The following is a 20,757-nucleotide window of genomic DNA, read 5'->3' as shown; positions in this document are numbered from 1 at the left end:
TCTAGGCTTATATGAAATTGATAACTAGAAATATATTTTAGTTTAAAAATGAAATTGAAAGTTAAAAAGAATAAAATATATATATATAATAATAATAAAAAAGGAAAGGAAGAAGAAAAGGAAACCCGATAAATATATCTATTCCCCATAGAAAAGTCAATTGAAAACGTTAATGCATTGACCATGTCAGTCCAATACAAAGATGTTATCAGAAATTTATTCTTTTATTAAAATTTACTTTTGACAAGTTAGGAACCGTTTCCGAGCTTATAAAATGTTAATAAAAATTTTTATAGGAAATTTCTTACAATGATTTTTATTGGGTTAATGACCTTACCCTGACCAAATGCTACCAGCAATTCCTTCACAAAGACATTTTTTTTTTTTCTTTTCTATCTTTTCCTCTTCTTCCTTTCCTAGTTTTCTTTTTTTTATTATTTTTTTATTTTTGGTAGATGATGTACGTTAATTTTTTTTAATTTTTGGAGAAAAATAATATTTATATCAATAATTATAATAATAATAATAAAACTTTATGAAATTATCACACCAGATAAAATTTTCTATTATTGATTTTTGTTGTACTGTTCGAAAGATATCTGTTTAATATATTTAAGAAAATTCCAAATAAACATCAATCTTTTGAATTAGATAAAATTCAAAATGAATATATTTATACATTTATAAATACTTTAAAATTTTATTTTATTACTAGTAGATGTTTGCTTAAGAAAAATGTCAATGAAAAATGTTTGCCTGCTTTATTATTATTATTATTATTATTGTTCCTTTTTTAAAAAAAAATATTTTAACTGGGGAAATCTGTGATTTTCTATTAAGAGATCAATAAAAATAAAATAAATAAATAAATAAAAGGAGAGCATCTGTTTAAAGAAAATGGATGCAATGAAAATAACCAATTTTTTCTTCCAAAACAATTTGTTTTATTTTAAAAATTGATTTCTAGATGGATGATTAAAAACATGTTAAACTAAGAACACTTTTAGAAATTAAATAATTAAAAAAATGGAGGGAGAATTAAAAAAAATCAATTAAATTTTAAATAATTTAATTATCTAGTCTTTAAAAATTGAAAAAAGTATAATCATAAGTATAATATATATTTTTAACTCATTATTTATTTATTTATTTATTTTTTCCTTTAGAGATCCAAATTATTTCTCAATAGAAGAAGATTCAATTGATGAAAGAGAGAAAGTAAGATCTGAAAAATTAACTTGGCCCATGTACAATTCTGTACACCAACAGTATTTATATATTGGTAAAAAATATATATTTTATTTTATATAATAATTAAATTAAACTTTTAAAATTTAATTTAGTTTTAGAGATATTTTAAATTCTCTTCTCATTCAATCAATGCCATAAAAAAAAATGGCTGTATATAAGAAGGATAATAGACTATAGAAGACAAAATATCAACCAAAATCATAAAATAATTACTTAAAGTTTGTGATAGTAAAATGATAGGCCTATATTTTGTGATAAATTGTTTTTCAATATTTAATTTAAATTCTCCATTTTTCGAATATATAGGCTATATATATAGGAAATATTTTAAAAATCGTTAAACGTTTTCAACTTAATTTAATTCCATATCAATATGATAAATTAAAATATCAATAATTGATTGAAGGAAATCCTTTTGTCTTAAATTTCTTATCCATGTAAAATATATATTTATGTATGTATATAAAGGCAAGGAAAAGCACACCTGGAATTAATTTAATTTTATAAACATTAAATGTGGTAATGATTAGAAAGGAAGTTAAACTAATTTAAAATTTAAATTTACAATAGAAGAGAGAGAAAATTAAGTCGGTTGAAAAGAGTTTTATTTCTTAAAGAATTTTTAAATAATTGATTAATTATATACAAATCTAAACTGAAAGGTTACTTAACGCAATCTTCATTTGAATATGTACGTTTGTAGTCATTGATTTCCATTGACTGTTAAGTGATTATTGACAGAATGTGTGTTTACTTTGTTTCCCATAAGGGCATTAAATACGGATTTCGATCATTATTCATTTATTTAAATAATGCTCCGTTATCCTTACGTTTGATAAAATGTAATAATACTTAACAATATATAAATGACAATAACCGATAATAAGGACCGTAGCCTATAGGCAAAGATGGATTTACACAAGCTACAACTTAAAACCTCCGCGCTATGAGACTACATCTTTACGCTTCTAAATTCATTATTATTTTGTTGAAAGGTGAAGGACCTCATACATAATAACTTAGAACTACAATAAATTTAAATCCTCTTCTAGCTGTAGGCAAAATGGTAGTGTTAGGCCGTATAATATCTCCATATTTCTCCTATAACTCTACTAGTATTTATCCTAGTGTATTGTATATATACTGAAAAAAAAAAATACTTAAAAATTTTAAGCAATATTTTATTAATATTCACAAGGTTTCTTTTTACATTTAAAATGATTATTTTTTTATTATTAAAAAATTTTAATTTTATTTTCCACATCGAATGGTAAAGAAAATAGGAAATGTTACTGTAAAAAAGAACAGATTAGCAGTTAACAAAATGAAAAATTATATTCGATAATAACTGACATCGGGATATAATTGATATATTTCTTTCTTTTTTTTTGACAACAGAAAAACTGTCAATATCTATGACGAAAGAAGTTTTAAAAAAAAGACAATAAAGTATAATAACACAAAAAATATTTTATATTGTAGACGTGTACGCGTATAAATGTATACAGTACAATGTTAAAAGCGTGCTTTTATAAAACGTGAACAAAAATTTTATTTATAAAAAAAAACGTGAACATATTCAAATAAAAGGTTTCCACTGACGTAAAAAAACAAAAGGTAGAATTCGAAAAATTTATGTAGTATTCCTTTACTATATTCATGATATTAGAAAAGGTTTGAAGTTTGGTAGATATTTGTCTCCATTTTTATAAAATAGTATTTATTTTTTGAATCTCTTCTTTATTTTTATTGTTACGACACCGAATCTTCTACAAGTCAAACACTGTTTTTGATTATATTTACGAAATTATTACTTAATAAATTGATTTGTTTTCTTTTTCCTTGATTAGAAATTTGTCAAGGAGGGGAAAAACAATTACTTTGATATCAGATTACTCGTGTTTTTATTTTTAATATGCTCGACATAAAAGATTTTTTAAATAAATATTGATCCGTCTTTTTTATTATTATTATTATTTTTTAAATTTTTTCTTGAGAGAAGGAAATTAGTTCTCACGTAATTTTTTAAATTTTTTAGCAGAACATTTGTGAAATTATTTAATTTATTCAAGAGATATGTTTTATTCATTATGTTGAGTCATTCTTTTTTCCTATTTAGACATGTGTAGTGTGTGTCCCTAAAGTCGTCATTCATAGAGTTAGATTATACATCTTTTTTTAAAAAAATTTATTTATTATATTTGCTTTTTTATATATTAAATATAATAAATATAATTACTAGACCTTAATATGTATATACATATATACATAATTAAATTAGCTCTTTAGTACAATTTTTAATTGATGCAAACAATATACCTAATTAAAACATAAATTTAATAACAAGTGCGAGGAATTTAAACAGTAAAATATTTAAATATAAGCCTTATAAATGCGTACAATTCTTATATACACTATAAAAATTCGCAGTGTTTATTTACTACCAGCAAATATTTTTCTATACATTTAAATAAATTTCTCCAGTAAAATAGAATAAAATAAATATTATAAATTAAATGATAAACCTTTCGAATAATAATTAATACATATTATTAATACATATATTATTTTATTTATTTATATAAATTATTAAATAATCTTTATACAATTTTAATGATGTTAATTATATAATAATGATAATTTATTTTTAAATTTCTTTATCAGTTATCGATTTATTATAAAAATATGGAAAATATAAAGAGAAATCCGGAATAAATTCAATTCATTTTTTTTTTATTTTTTGATTTATTCAAGATGAAAACAAAAAGTTAGTTTAGAAAATTTATTTTTTTATTTTTTAATCTTCCAAGAAAGAGCTTTGTTCATGACAAAATACAATTTTCGTTTAAAAGAAATAAAATAAAATAAAATAAAGATTTATGCCGATAGTTTAAATCGAATAATAGATTAAAATACGATTTTTTTATATATATAAAACTTTAATTTATTATATGTTTAAAAGTTAAATTAAGTTATAATTTTATATATTTTTTAACTAAAAAAAACAAAATACAATTTTTTATCTAATTTTTTAAAATAAGTAATTAAAGATTTTTAAAAAAAAATAACTTTTAACGATTTAATTAAGAAATGTATTAATAAAATATACATTTGCATTTTTTTTTAAAGCTGTTAAAAGTAGTGATATAAACTTTCTTTTTATTTCTATAAATTGAAGAAGAAATAGATATTAACTGTGATATTTTTAAACATTTTTTTTTTTTACAGTATAAACCACAGAGTTTAAAAGTTTCGCAGTTTTTTTTTAAATCGCGCGTAAACGATAAGCGATCTTTCATTTATCAGTAATACATTTAAGATGTATTATCACGTCTAAAAATAAATATTAAATGTCTTCTAAACTTAAAATATATATATATATATTATTTGTAATTATATGAATTGACATTTTTAATTAATTATAATTAATCTTTACGTTTTTTTTCCTTACTTTACGTAAAAATTTCGATTAATGCTTAATTTAACTATCTGGCATAATTTAATTATAATAATATTTTTTTAAGAATAAAAAAAAACTTCGATAATAATTTAAATTCATAAACATTTTAATTTCGATTATTATTATTATTATTTAATATTTTTAAAGCAATTTTTAAGTCGATAATTTCGAATTTTATGTTAGAAAATAATGATTAAAAAATTCTCTAAAACAATCAAATTTTATTACATTTAAATTATTTAATAGTGAAATAAAGTTATATATATATATATATTTTATTATGTAATAATATATTAATTTAAAATTTAAATGCACATTATTATCTTAATTTATTTTATCATCATTATTATTTTTTTTCCTCGAATATGATCTATTTACAGAACGATTTATCAATATAAATATCTTCGTAAAACACTTATTATTTTTTTTTCCTTATTATTATAATTATTTTTTATTGTACATTTGACTTTACAACGGGATTTTAGTGAATTTTATTCTTTGATTTTTATTCGTACAAAAGAAAACACGTTAATGAAATTTATTTTTATGGTTGAAAACTTCGATTTGGAGGATAGAAAAAGAATGAAAAAATAATAATAATTAAACACTAAATGCCTGTAATATATATATTTTTTAATTAAATATTACGAGATCATTTTGAATTATATATAAAAATGTGTCTTCTCGCATTTAATTCTAACATTTTATTTTAATTGATTTTGCTAGTTTTCCACTGTAAAAATGCATAAACAGTACGATGCGTGCGAAGAAAAATGGTTCGCTTGTGTTAAGAATAATAGCGTTTAATTCTCTTAATGATAGATTAGTAAGTTGTAATTGCATCAATTTTATCTCGTTGTTAAAAGGAATGGTTACCATTTGAATGCCCTTATTTTCTTCTTAGTTTATACTCGAGTTCACGCCTCTTGGGAAAATTTACTGATTGTTCAGTAGGTTCCTACTTAGTACCGAAGACATAAACTTATTATAAAAGTAAAGGATTTGGAGTGAAAATTACCGGATGGGATAAAATAACAAATTCCAAAGTTATTTATTATTATTATTATCGTAGGTTATAAAATAATCTTCCACAAAGATAGTTAATTTTATCATTTAAAATATGTTACAGCGGCCAGTTCTATAAATCACTATGATATATGTCCTTTCATAAGTGATCGCTGTGTAAGAATAATCGCTTTTTAATTACTCTGTACTCTTTTTACATGCTTTTTTATTATAAATATCCATTTAATTTGGTTATAAATAGCATTAATTATAAATTTAGATAATAGGTTTTTGTATAAGTAAGATTTTTCTTTATGGGGATGTGTGTATATACATAAAGAAAGTAAAGGCTTCTAGAAGATAAAACTTAAAGTTTTTTTATACATATATTTAATTTTTTTTTCTTCCTTACTTTATGGCTTACTCTTTTTACATAAAGTTGTTGACTAGAATATTACTAAACTCATTTAATGCTTTTATTAGTTGTTAAGTGGATAATTAAGCATTTAATTCACTATAACAGAGTAGCAGTAAATTAATTACGAGATTATTAATATACTGTAAAATGCAGTAAAGACATTTTTAGAGGATAAATATTATATCTTCCATAATAATTTTTCGCTTTAAATTATGCAAAATTATCAATTTTAATCACGTAAAAAGTATCTTATATATATATAGGCCTATATAAATACATTTATTTTTACGAGTTACGATAATAATTTAAAAATTTATTTTTATTTTTATAAAAATAACATCGTTTTAAATTCAATTATTAAAATTATAATTTAAGAAAATTTCATTTAAAAATATTTTAAATATTAATTTGTCTTAATAGCCTCTTACCCTATTTTCCTGGCAAAGGAGAGAGAGAGAGAGAGAGAGAGAGAGAGACTAATGCATTAAAAAACAGAAACAAAAATTTATTAAAAAAGCTTAATTCAAAGTCAGAAATTTCGTACGAAGTATTTTATTACAGACAAATCATCTTTTCTTTCTTTTTTTTGATGAATGGCCACGATATAAGATGCTAGATTATGATTAAGTAGCTTCACTCGCTATATGTCAGCTATTTTTCTAGTGTTGGATTATTTCGAAAAGTTTTAAAATTATATCGTCCAGTTACAACATCCGTTGACCTCGTATTACCCTACAAGTTTGTATTGTATAAGTATCGTGTAAAATTATATACAACAGGAGCACAAAGCTTTGAATAATGAATGTACTGTACTTAAAAGGCAGCATTTAAGACTAATAACTGTTTGTGTTGAATAAATAATTAAAGTAAGTTGGGTGAAGTCACGAAAATAGTTCTTTTGGAAAAGTAAGCCCCCCTCTTCATATAACGTTATCTTTTCATTTAAGACTCTCGACAAATTCAAAAAGAATTTTATATATATATTTACTGGAATTTCCCCTTTCTCTTTTAATAAATTGAGTTTTTCCCCCCCTTTATAAAAATATTTTCGTCATTTTTTATTTTGACTTTTTATCCTTTAAAGTAATAGTTTAGAAGCTTTCAATCCATTTTTGTCTTTTCAATTATAAGGAAGTCTTAAGTCTTCAAACAGAATTGACTGATAGCAGCTTTTATAAACTGCTATCTTAGTTTCACTAAGCCTCAAATAAATTGATGGTTTTTCTCTTTATCCTATTTTCTAAAAATATTAAAAGCAAATAAAAGCCATATTTTGATTTTAAAACTTAATTTTAGTAAAATATTTATTTAACATAGAGAAGAGGAGGAAGAAAAGGAAGGGGGGAAAATATATATATATATATATATTTTCTGCATGCTAGTCGTTTTGCTAATGAATTTTATGATTAGCGATTAATGTATAATTATCGTTACAGGTCCGAAACCTAAAATTCGCGACCATTATCATGCTCATCGTCTTTCATTTTGGCTTAATTTGATTCCAAAACTTCATGATCCGCCGGATGCTGATGTTCCTTTAGAGCATCATTTACTGGAAGACCACCACAACCTAGACATGTACGATGGCGAAGTACGTCAGATCATTAGAAAAGTTTCTTTATCATCGACAATTTCCCCCTCTGTAGATACTGTATCCCACACTAGTTCTCCAGGGCTCGGAAACAACAGTGGAGAAATGGAACTGAGTACGTCAACAACATCATTGTCTAACAACCAAGATAAGCATGCAACCATCACTTCGTCTACCAACTTGACTGATTCTTTATCCGTGATGATGCAGCAAGGAGCTTATTCGACTGCCCTCAGTGTCACTATTGCCATAGGATGTTCCCTTTTGGTGCTCAATGTACTCATCTTCGCAGGGGTTTACTACCAGAGGGATAAAAACAAACTCGATACAAATATGTGGAAAAGAAATTATCAGGTAATTTCTTTATAATATCTTGTAAAATATTAATTTAAACAAAAATTTATATATATATATTTATTTATAAACGATACGAAATATCAAATACACCATGGAAGAAAATTGATTTGCATATTCTCGTCTTTGAGAGTTAGATAAATGTATTTGGTATGATGAAAAATGCAAGAGGAGAAGGATATAAATAAAAAAGTGAATTTAAAATATGTTTTATGCTTATTAAACTGATACAGTTTCCCTTACTTAGAAGGAAAAAACTGTATAAAGGGAGAAATCTGCCGAGTATGCAATGTTAAGTTTGGTGGAATGCTTTGATATCAAGGTTTCTGTCGACGTGTGATGAAAGAGATAAGACACAACACGCGTAGACTGACATTTCTTCTGGAGTTTGGGTAATTCAGATCGTCTATGTCGGAAAAAACCTCGACATTCATGCTCCACAAGAGACTAGAGGTTATGAACCACGATTGAAACGATAAGATTACGAATCCAATGCGGCGAAATAACTTTTTTTATGGAGCGAGTTAATGGAATGTTGCTCCTATTCGCATTAAGTTCTTTCTCGGAATGGTTCACATTTAATGATCCCTTTCTAATAGAACTGAGTTTTACAATAAAATAATTACATATAAAAGTTAATAAAAATAAACTCTTTTAATTCTTCGTATAGGTGAGAAGACCGAACGAAGGAGATATGATACTGGAAGTTCCCACGAAAAACCCTACAATGGCCCTTCCTACCCACGTAGGGCAGTATCCTTTAGCTCAAGATTATCCATCCCCTTTGCCGTCCCCTTCCCAAAAGGGGAATCCTCTGCCACAGAGGATGTCCCCAAAAGTCGCTTCGGCGTCACCGAAAGAAGCTTTACCAGAAGCCCAACCACTTCTGCCTTATCCAGGACCTCGGATGCTAGCTCCAGAATGGCAGGGTGGCCAGGAATTGCGAGTGTGAGTACGTGACATTTTTATTGGCGTCATTTAAACGCTAAAACACAAAGAAAAACCTTTAAAAAACAATAATAACAAAAAAAAGCACTGCCAAGATCCAATCCTCCTCCGAGACATTAACGTTAAAGTATCGTCAAACAACCGAAACGAATTAATGGCAAATTTAGCAATTTCACTCATACTTCTAGTAGAAATATGAGGCTAATTAAATCAAATTCGATCTCAAATTCGACATACAACGATGCGAAGAATGTACGCGACATTTTAGGACATTTTTGGATAAAGACTCGTTAAACACATGGCGTTTTACGAATGATATAAATTGCGTTTTGTGCCAGAAAAATTGGATTAATTTACTATAAATTTCGTTAGAAAATTACATAATTTAATTTCTATCAATTAGCGCTATCCTGGGATAATTATTTAAATTAATTACGACAATGTATAAGTTATTTGACATCAAAGTATAACTAGTAACAATTAATATGGAAATATGTTTTGTGATATTCATTGAAACTTTACTAAAGTAACATCTTGCAAATTGTTTCCTCCTCATTTTTTTTTCCTTAAATATGTTTATTAAAGACTAAGTTTATAATTAGATCTTGTTAAATATATTTATTATAAACTTTCTCAGATGCATAATATATATTTTGTAGCTAATTTTTCATTTAAAAAAAAAGATTTACTTAACGATGTTTGTTACAGTAACTTTGTTCTTTCGAAATTTTGATGTAATTTTTCTGTAAGTTTATTTTTTATTTCTGATAAATAAATAATTAACTTAATTAAGATATTTACTAAAGACTTTTGTGTTTCCAATTCTTTATTAAAGATTTTTGATGAAAATATTTATTTAAAAATATATTCATTCCAAAATGGATGGAGAGAGTTATTCAAATATGTTTATTAGGTAATTTGTTTAATTAAACACACACACACACACACACACACACACACACACACATATATATATATATATTTCTTATTTTACTGCACATAAAATTATATTTTAAAAAGACAAATAAAACTAACCAATTTCCATAAAAAATTCTACATAAAAATCATTCAGTTTAATTTAAATAAGAAATATAACCTGTTCTTATATAAGACATTTATTTTTCCCTTTACTAAATCATTACATTTAATTATAATTTATGAGTTACCTACTTACTCATGAAATCATCGCAAAGTACTTCTATTATTTCATTTTACAACTAAGTAAAGAGACATTAAGTTATTTTATGAGCCACTTAGAATAAACGAACAAAGAATATCTGGATATAAATAAGCCAAAAATCTATGTACCTTCAATTACAACTAATTTAATTTAACTATTATACTTCTACTCAGTCCTTAATAAGTAGTTAAGTAGACTACCTGTGTATACATAGTATAAAACTTTAAAATAAACAAACACGTTCAATTAAAATTAATGATAAACGTATAAAGGAAAAGAAAAGAAAAAACACACACACGGTACACTAGAAGAAAACAATATGTTTGTTTCTTTTAGTGCTGAATACACTTAAGGTATTTAACTTGATTGAACTGGAACAGGTTTTATTTTTTCTCCCTTTCTTTTTGTTGACATGCTTTACTTGGCCTATAGGTATCCTTTAGAGACTGGCTGCAAATAAGCAAACTCAGCTGGTGCATCGTAAAAAAGACCGAACAGATTGGATAGTATTATAAGATAATAATGTTTTTTTCTTACTGGCTCATTAGGAAATAATTAAATTAACTAATAAATAACTTAAATATATATATAAACACCGAGGTGGTCCAGACGTCGGTTAACCGTTATAAAGACTGAAATGACTAGAAAAATGCAATTAATTTAATTAATTTTGTAGAAAATTCTAAATATCTTCTTGTTCTAAATATTAAACAATGTCTGTTCAATGTTTACTTTAAATTTAGTTTGTTTCATACTCACCTGGACATATAAAACACAGTCTTTTTAAGTTATATACATATATATATATATATGTTTATAAATTGAAAATTAACAGTTACATAATAAACTAACGAAAATAAAATGATATTATCGTATCTTATCAGTGAATAAGAAACTTAAAAGAGTATTTCACATAGGAAAATAGACAAAATTATTAACAGAACAGGAACTTTAGAGCTATAATCAATTGAAATTCGTCAGTATAAATGAAGATTATATTCATAAAAAGGACGGATATATTTCAAATATTAATCGAATATATATAAACAAATGACTTAAATTATTATCATATAAAATTTGTAAGTTACTTCTAGTTATGAGAGAAATGCATTGCCTTCAATATGTATTGTCCCCTTTCTCGTTCATTTCTCATTTTCTTTCTATAGGAGGTTGCTTGCTTTCATTCACTTTCTGGTGTATGTCGGACTACAATTTATTATTGAGCAATGTTAGCAATCATTTATACGCGCTCACTTAATGGACAAAGTAATGAGTCGGCAAAAGAGTGGATAATGGCATGTGATTTTCTTCATTGTTGCAAAAATCCCAAAGATGTAATTAATCGAAGAAAGTCAATTCGATTTTTTTCTTCCCCTTCCTATTTTATTTTAACAATAAATGAAGTAAAATATAAATTATATTGCTTGTGGATATTAAATTTTTCCAATCGATATGAACAATAAAAAGACGTTTATTATTCTTGTGAAAGTAAAGAAATAAATAAATAATCATCAAGTTTGTTCTTCAATATTTCTATAATAATAATAATAATTATTATTATTGTTATTATTCAAAGAAATATATAGAAATTAAAGAAAATTCTCCTTATAAATAAATATATATTAATATTTATAATTGATAATATGCACCAGAATGTGAAAGAGAAAATCAATTATAAGCATGCATACTAAAAAGGTATTAAAAGATTGAATCTTGATAGTTTTATGTCTTGGAGTTAAGTCTAATGTTAAATAATTAATATATTTAATAATTTAAATAAAGTCTTTAGTACTGTACAATAGTTTGAAAAGTATTAATTGAAAAATCCTTTAAAAGAATTAAATATTTTAAAATTTAATTTAGAACATTTATTAGTTTAAATCCGCATTAAACTAACAGGAAAATAAATTAATTTTTAAACTAAAGAGAAGAAAAAAAATTTAATTAATGTTTAGTAATTATAATAAATATAATTCTATTTTAAGAAATAAACTTAATTACTTTTCCTTAACTTGTTTCTCTTTAACTTAATTATTATCATACTTTATAATTTTTTAAAGTCCTGCTTCTTTATATATTTATTAAAATTATTTTTTAATTCGACTTTTTTTTTAAAATTTATTATATAAAAATAATTTGAGTTCGTTTCTAGTTTGTTTATTTATTTATAAACATATAAACTTAATTAATATTTTTCTCGTTTATTTACAAATTCATCTATCAACATTTATTTTTCCAAATTTTCTTTTTTTTTTCTTTTATTGACATATAAATTAATTTTTCTCTGTTTATTACCATAGAAAGTTCATTTTAATTTTTTTTCCCATTATAATTTCTGTTTATTACGACTTAAATTAATTTTTTATTTACTTCTTACACCTGTTTATTATTTCATGTGCACCTGTTTCTTTTTAATTTATTAATTAACTTTGAAAAATCTCTTAAAATTTAATTCAAACTTTTTCATAATAAATCAAAATTATTTACAATTTTATTATTATTATTTATTTGTTTTAAGTAAAATTTCTTTGATTTTTAATGCTGTTATAATTTTAATTATAATATAAATTATATAATTAAATATTTATTAAATAAATAAAGAAAATGTTGAAAGGATAACAAATTTATTTTTCAATATAAGTTCAACTTTATATTGCTAGTAAACAAATGTTGATCTTTATCTCGAAAGATATCCTTTGAAGATATTGTCTTCCGTTTGTGTGTTTTATGGTTGACTAACTTAATCCTGAATTAGGATATTTCTTCTTTATTTTTTAGGCACTTCAAGGATACGAGGCAGGAAACTACTGTGTAATAGGAAGCATCGACTGGAGACAAAGAGACTTGTAACATAGAAGCGTTGCAGAAGTTAGTTTCAAATTTGCAGAGGGGTAAGGACATTTTTCATAAACAGTAAACGATAAAAATTCCATACACAGTATTTTATTTTAATTAAAATATTCTTTTAATATACGTAGATAATGACAATCATTTTATAAAGTGCCTTTGTTTTTTTTCTTTTTGTAAACAAGACTTTCTCTATAGTAATTTATGTGCTGTATCTTTTCAACAACAAGATCCTCTATAAGAAGAAGATATAGTAAAAGTGTCTTAAAATATTTTATTAGTTCAGAGCCTTACCGAGTCGTTTGGTAGATAAGGCAAGGGAACTTCTACAGCAAATGATTTATTTACAGTAGTTTAAAAGTGTAGATACATAAAATTCTCGGTTTGATCATCTTATAAGATTAACATAGATTATTTATTGTGTTTTTTCCCCGTTATTTTTTTTAATAAAGGACCTTAACAGATATTGATAATAGAAAATAGTGAAGTATGATTTGTAAACACGTATTACTCTTGTTGTTGATTTACGAGAGGAATTTTTTTTTCCTGACATCGCACAAGATCATTTTAGACTTATTTTTTATTAAATGCACTCGAGATAATTAATGCTTTAAATGGTATAGGGTGTCTTTGTTTTAGAAAGTAATAAAAAAAAAGAAACAAGCAGGAAAAATTCACGAGAAGTTGAAAATTGAATATAAAAAGTTAGAAATGATATATATGGGGCATTTTATTGATTTTTGTATAGCATATACAGGCTATAATTCAATTTTTATTTGCTTTCAAAATACTAAAGGTCAACATTGTTAAAATTCTTTTAAGGTAATTCGAGTAACTTTTGATCCATAATGTACTTTAGTATAAATCTTTGTATTGTATTTACTCGGCTTCTTCTACGTCATAAAGAATAGCACAATTGTTGCTTAAAGATTTTACTAAAACGGTACTTTGTTTTCAATTCATGTTTTTGATTTTAAACGATTTGTCAGAATTCTCTCCCTTTTTTCCCTTGTTTTTTTTCCCTTTATGACACTAGGATAAACATTGATTTGTTTCTCTGGATCGAATGTCGTTGGATAACAACACTAAAACTTATTTTTATGGCAATAACCAATGACAATTTTTACTTTAAATTATCTCAATTTACTGGTATTTTTATTTTCGTAATATTATCTTTTTATTAAATAAATAGAAGAGAAAATTTATCACTTTTGTTTATATATTATCCACTCAGACATTGTTTATAAATAAGATACGTGGATAATATATATATAAACAATATTTAAAGACATAGAAGTATAAAGAATTAAGTAAATTTATCACCTTTAATTTACATCGATAGGATATTAATTATTATTATTATGATAATTTAACATTTTGTAGATTATATATTTATTTATCTATACGTATTAAAGTAGGAAATATTTTCACGATTATTTATGAAACTGCAGTAAAGGAAAATGCTGCATAACCATCTCTCTTCACCATAATATTAGCTATGATATATATGAAGATGGTTCGAATAACTATGTCCATTCTTATTAGATACCCTAGCTATCTGTAAGTGAATCTGTTCTTACATAGGTGATGTTGCTGGAAGTCATTCTCGGTAGTATTCTGAATGATAAGTGGAGTAACTGCCACTCTCAACAAGAAAATTGCTTTGTTTACAATGTCAGATGGATTTTCATTCTCGGATATCACTCAACATCTAATATATTGTATGGGATGCTTATATAACGATGATAGAGCGATGCGATTTGGATCTGAGTACAAAATAACATACGGTGTTTTCTATATAAAATATATGAATATAGTATAAAAAGATTTGCCGATTCGATATCAATTCTTTTTTAATATTTCTCTCTCTCTTTCTCTCTTTTTTTACAGGTGTCTTGTGTTGCTTCTGCCGTGCGATCCTTTGTACAGTATGTGCCTTGCTATCTCCGTGTCTGTGTATTCGTACGTTGGAACAACCAGAGACCAGCAGCCGGGAATTTAAAAAAAAGACAAAAAAATACAAAAAAAATGTAATTCACAACCTTCCTCTCCGCCCAACAGCGTTCTCAACCTGATATAAGAACTCCGAATCCTCCCCCGAACAGAACGCAAAAACCCGAATATTGTCTCTCCAAAATTTGACAAGATTAATTTCAATATCAGGAATTTGGCTTGATTAAACCGTATTTTAGTATTGTATTGAAATGAAAGTAAAAAGATTTGAAACTCTGTTGTATTGTCTTATAAGATCCCCATTTGTATATATATATATATATTATATATATAGGCCTATTTATCAAATTTTTTTTTAAATACAGGAGAATGATCAAAACAAGTATTAAATAATGCAAGTGTTATGTAACAGTTTGTTCTTCGGATTATATATATATATATATATATATAACATACAAAAATTTTATATAAAAGGATTTATAATATGTTTGACAAACCGTGTTTGATTTAAAGCAGAATAAATATATAAAGACAAGGTTTTAGAATTATGAAAGTATAAATTTGATTGTGTTTTTTTTTTTAAATTTAATTCTTATTTTATAATTAATTAAAAATTATTCGAGAAAACATAAACGAAACTTAAGAAAAATGTAAAAAATTTGACCATAAAAAATTAATTAATTCGTTTTTTTTTACGTTTAAATAATGGTTTAAACTACGTTAAAAATATAAAAGTATACAAGAGGATGATGATTTTTTTTTAAAAAAACTATAATAAATATTTAAAACTAAAATAAACAATCATTTTCGGTAGAGGAATTATCTATATAATTTTTATTTATTATTTTTAATTTTCCTCCTTTATTATAAATAATTAAAATTAATAATGTAATAAACGAATAAAACATTAATTTATTCCCTTAATTTATTATAATAAATAAATAAGAAATATAAATTATGTTAATTACTTTACTAATTTATTAGGAAATAAATAACGTAAAAGTTATTAAATTATTATTTTCTATTTAAAAAAAATGAATTTTAAAAATTTAATTCGACTTTAGTACAATTAAATAAAATTTAATTGGCTTTAAACTAAATTAAATGCTAATAGATGATATATTAAACAGGATGATTTCCTTTTTCTGAGTGAATTAAACATGAATATATGCATTTAAATGACAATTCTTCAAAACGTAAATTACAAACCGAATCTTTGATTAAGTTGTAGACGTTTCTACAACTGGCATTGGACTACTGGGATTAAATCGACTAGTCCATTAATCTTTCTAGCACGTTGTTTCCTGTCGCCATTTTTACTTATACGTCATTTCTATCGAATAACATGTTTGGATGTGATTACTCCAACACTGAAGTAAGTTTAAACAGATTATTGGATTTCAAGTGTTAGTTAACAATATTAAAGTAATTACTATAAGAATTATACAGTAAAATATGAAGCGTAACCAAGAAAATCCAACTGGATATTGATTGTTTACGCTATTGTTTAATATTTTCGCGTAGAGAATACTAGAAAAGAAAAAGCTTAAAATTTATTATATAATTCGTCTTTTAATAAATGAAATGCAACAGAAAATATCAGAAAAATCGAGAAAAGAAAGCATTAAAAATTAATTTAATAAAATGTAATTAAAGTTGCAGTTAAAAATTAAAAAAAAAATTCAATTTTATAGCGTTTAAAGTAAATTATTCTTATTTAATTAAATAATAATAATAATTATAATTATATTACGTCCATAAACACGACAATTTGATTATTCTTCTATTAATTAATTAAGTGAAAGTTTCATTTAAGAATTTAAGAATCGATATAAAGTGTCTTTAAAGTATTTAAACGAAAAATTTAATATATTGAAATAAATAATAACCTTTACTTAAATTATTTATAACGTAATTAATAATATAAAACAATTTAACTATATAGTTTAGTGTATTTGAGTTTATAATCTACTGTTTATTATAGACATATAGAGCGAAATTAACATAATTTATATTAAACAATAGCGTAAAACTTTCTTGTATGCGTGTATATACAGTATAATATAATATATAACTTATATGTGTATACAGACAATAGTGATATAGATTATTATATCAGACAATGTTCATATAAACACGTAATAATAGGAACAATTATAAGAGGATTATAGTGTTAATTGGAACACAGGAATTTGCTATTGTACACCTTAAAATAACATCTATTATAGCAATAAAAATACTATAAAAGTACTTTAATAGTCTATCGAATGGCGCAATTATATTTTCCTTTCTGAATTCTCTATCTTGAAGCTAATATTTATTGTTTTTTAAATTGGAATAATCTTTATCTTGTATACGAAAGATGCATGCCCAACGAGCCAAATAAGCCATCCACACATTAAAAATGAAACAAACACCCAATTATAATATATAAAAATAAAAAAAAGTATACGTTTAAATAATAGGATTTATATGTTACGGAGTCTTACACAAGATATAATGTTTTTTTTTTAAAATTCTTTACAAGTTAATCTCTATTTTAATAACAACAAAACAGTAGAAAATCTACAGAAGCTTTATATTATTTGTATAAAATCACAGAAGAAACTTTCAAAAATCTTTAAATTAAGAAAAAAAGAAGAAGAAGAAGAAAAATCATACAGTGAAGATAAAAAAAAATTCAGAATTTGTAAGTTTTTTCTTTTCTTTTTTTTGTTGTTGTTGTTATTTTATACACTTCAAGTAAATTTTAGAATATACTTCTTTTATATTTTATAAAATAAAACATCAGATGTTTTGTGTATTCTACCGTATAAAGGTTTTAAAAATATCTCGGTAAAAATATGTTTTGAAATTGTATTCTGAATAGATTTGAAATTTTTAAAGAAGAGATGAGAAAAAAACAACACTTTTTTACGTAGACATCTTGTTATTTGTTGGATCGAAGAAGGAATCAAATATCAAAACTTTGGTTTCTCTTTAATACTACTTTTAGTCAAGAACATACAGATGATATTATATTTATCTTTCTTTTTCTTCCTTACCTGCTGCCAACGTAACTATTACACGTAATAATTTACGTCAAATTTAAATTATTTAATATGTTTTTATAACTGAGGTTATACAGATTTATAACTTAAAGATTAATTTGCCACAACGCTAAATAAACCAAAAAGTAAACAAACAGCTGAACAGTTTGTTTACAATATATTTAACCAAGGATACAAAGACGAAAGAAAAATATATTTTATGTAATTTAAACCTTAATAATATAAAAGATGTGACAGGAAATAAATTCCGTATAAAGATATTAGATAGGGCTACACGAATTATATGAAATCTGATGGAAATGTGGACATCAGATAATAATTTCTATATCATATAACGCTGCTAGATCCGAAAATCAAGTAACTCGTTTTACATGGTGATCAATGATAAAAATGTCATACGTTATGTACTATAATATGACAAAATATAATAGATTTTCAGGTGAATTCATGTTATTTATTTATTCTTTTTAATTAAATTCTTCATTTATAAAAATACGCTGGCAATTCCTGAAAGAGAAGAGGAAATAATCAGTCCATGCAGCATCGATATGATCCGTCGAATTTTTTAAAATATATATAAAATTTAATATATAAATTAATTAAAAATTCAATATCATCGCGGGATATAAAGCAATTCTTAATTTATTTTTTTATTTTTTAAATAAATTTTTCGTTCTTAATAAATATTTTTAAATTAAAAATATTTATTTATTAATAAACTCATCAATTATTTTTATCAAGTAAATTGATTTATTGGCTTTAAAATTAATTATTTTAGATATAATTTAATAAAAACAATCGATAAATTGATTAATTCTATTGAAATTTATAAAATATTTTAAGATAATTAATTTTTATTTTCATTACATAAATGAATTAAATTAAACAATTATTATTAAGTATTAAGAAAATTCTTAATTTTAAATTTATACACCAATGATAACTTTAATTTTTTAAGTATATTAAAGACAATTATATATCAATACATACAGTAAAACCTGTGAACAACGGCCACTGACAGGAACAAAAATGGCCGCCGTTTAGAGGTTCGACTGTATATAATTTAACTATTAATTATGTTACTTATAGTTAAATAATTATTAAACTATTAGAATTTACAGTTTTAACAACTATTTCTGTATGCGAGGATAAATAAATATATAAATAATTAAATCGATTATTAATTATTTATATATTGTATATTACTAATTAACATTATATAATAATTTTATTTATGTATCGATAATTAAACTTGTAAATTAATAAATATCTTAAAATAATTACACAAAGGGGGTAGAGGATGGCGGGGTATAACCATACACCCCCACCATATACATCACTACAATACATTTACACACAAACACACACATTCTACCTTTGCTCATGCTTATCGAATTTTCGAGTGAGGAAGGTAGAGGTGGGTCCATCCATAAAACTATTAGCTTAAAATGCAGTCATCGGACCTATGTATGTCCTCAAAGTTTCAGCCTTCTACATTAATTAGAAGTGGACGAAATTTGAGTCGCAAGATTCTAGGACATGATACAAATAGAATTAAATAAAAGTGTTTAATAATAAATAAATAAATAAATAAATACCCATTAACTTTTGGATAATCTGTAAACATTTACACCGTTTATGATAATTTACATTATAAAATCTTTTGTTTAAAGAAAGTTTTTCATCAACAACAAAGTTTCATTTCAAATTTTCGGGGTATTAAGATCATAATAACCTAAAAATTCTCTACAGTTTAAATTGTAATAATTTTTTTCTTAAATACATTCCAAAAGGATAAATATATAAACGTATAGGAATAGGTGTTAAAATTGCATTCAACAGGTGATCATTTATAAAAATACAATTAAACCTCTTAATAACGGCAACTGAAGGGAACATAAAGGTATTATGCGGTATGTAAAGATATTGTCGACACAATAGTTATATTATAAAGTTTAAAAACTTTACAAGTGTAAGAAATTAGAGAAAATTATTGTTTGATATAATATTAAAAAAAAAATCAAACATAAAATTACTTGTACAGTACAGTACAACTTTTTGATGAATTATAAGTGTTTGTTTTCTTTTATTAACTTCTTTAATTTTATAAAACTTTAACTGACTTAATATTTCTTTAATTTTTACTTTGATAAATGTATTTTAAGTATTAATAAATTAAAGAAGAGGGGGTGAGAAAACGTTGAAGAAGAGGAAAGAAACATCAAAGGACTGTTGAATTACTTCAATTCGAAAGTTGACACGAATATAAATATCACATTTTTCATTAATTAACGTATTTACTTTACCAAGATGAAAGATTTAAAGTAGTAGTATCGAATTTTTACTATAATCTTTTGAATGCATTGTTTATAGGCATCGATATATGCCTTTGTGTGCTATGAAGTAAAATTGATTGATATTTGGTATCTTTAATGCCTTCCCGAAATGGAAAAGCTTAGAAAAGATTACTTTGAAGTGATGTTAGGAATCAAAATGCCTGTCCATGTGCCAACTGCATTTTGTTTGGAAAACTCTTACAGAAATTCCTAAATCAACTTGTTACATGAAGTTGTACGTTAAAGATCAAGACTAAATAAATAAACAAAAAGGTAATCTTAAATGTTTTTTCTTTCAACGGTTTTCATTAAGAATTAAAAAATATAGTTAAAAAATGAATGCTTTTAGAATATTTTTATGCTC

General features: G+C 24.2%; 1 protein-coding gene across 3 annotated transcripts in view; it reads left to right on the top strand.

The window, feature by feature from the left end:
* Positions 1-15,284, top strand: part of LOC136968517 (neuroligin-4, X-linked-like) — a 45,321-nt gene extending 30,037 nt beyond the window's left edge. Inside the window, exons 5-9 of one of the 3 annotated variants that reach the window (XM_067262496.1) lie at positions 1,167-1,282; positions 7,571-8,079; positions 8,750-9,027; positions 12,986-13,098; positions 14,945-15,284. In XM_067262496.1, the coding sequence (XP_067118597.1) occupies positions 1,167-1,282; positions 7,571-8,079; positions 8,750-9,027; positions 12,986-13,022 (940 nt within the window). In that variant the 3' untranslated portion in view covers positions 13,023-13,098; positions 14,945-15,284. Of the gene's footprint in view, positions 1-1,166; positions 1,283-7,570; positions 8,080-8,749; positions 9,032-11,859; positions 11,903-12,985; positions 13,099-14,944 lie in introns of those variants that run through there. The other 2 variants (XM_067262503.1, XM_067262509.1) reach the window with 2 other exon arrangements.
* The last annotated feature ends 5,473 nt before the right edge of the window (positions 15,285-20,757 follow it).

This window comes from Centruroides vittatus, unplaced genomic scaffold (assembly GCF_030686945.1).
Source record: "Centruroides vittatus isolate TY-2023 unplaced genomic scaffold, ASM3068694v2 contig_1033, whole genome shotgun sequence".
In the NCBI taxonomy this organism is placed as follows: domain Eukaryota; kingdom Metazoa; phylum Arthropoda; class Arachnida; order Scorpiones; family Buthidae; genus Centruroides; species Centruroides vittatus.
The sequence above is the reverse complement of the archived record's forward strand: the minus strand, read 5'-3'. Positions and strand labels throughout refer to the sequence as shown.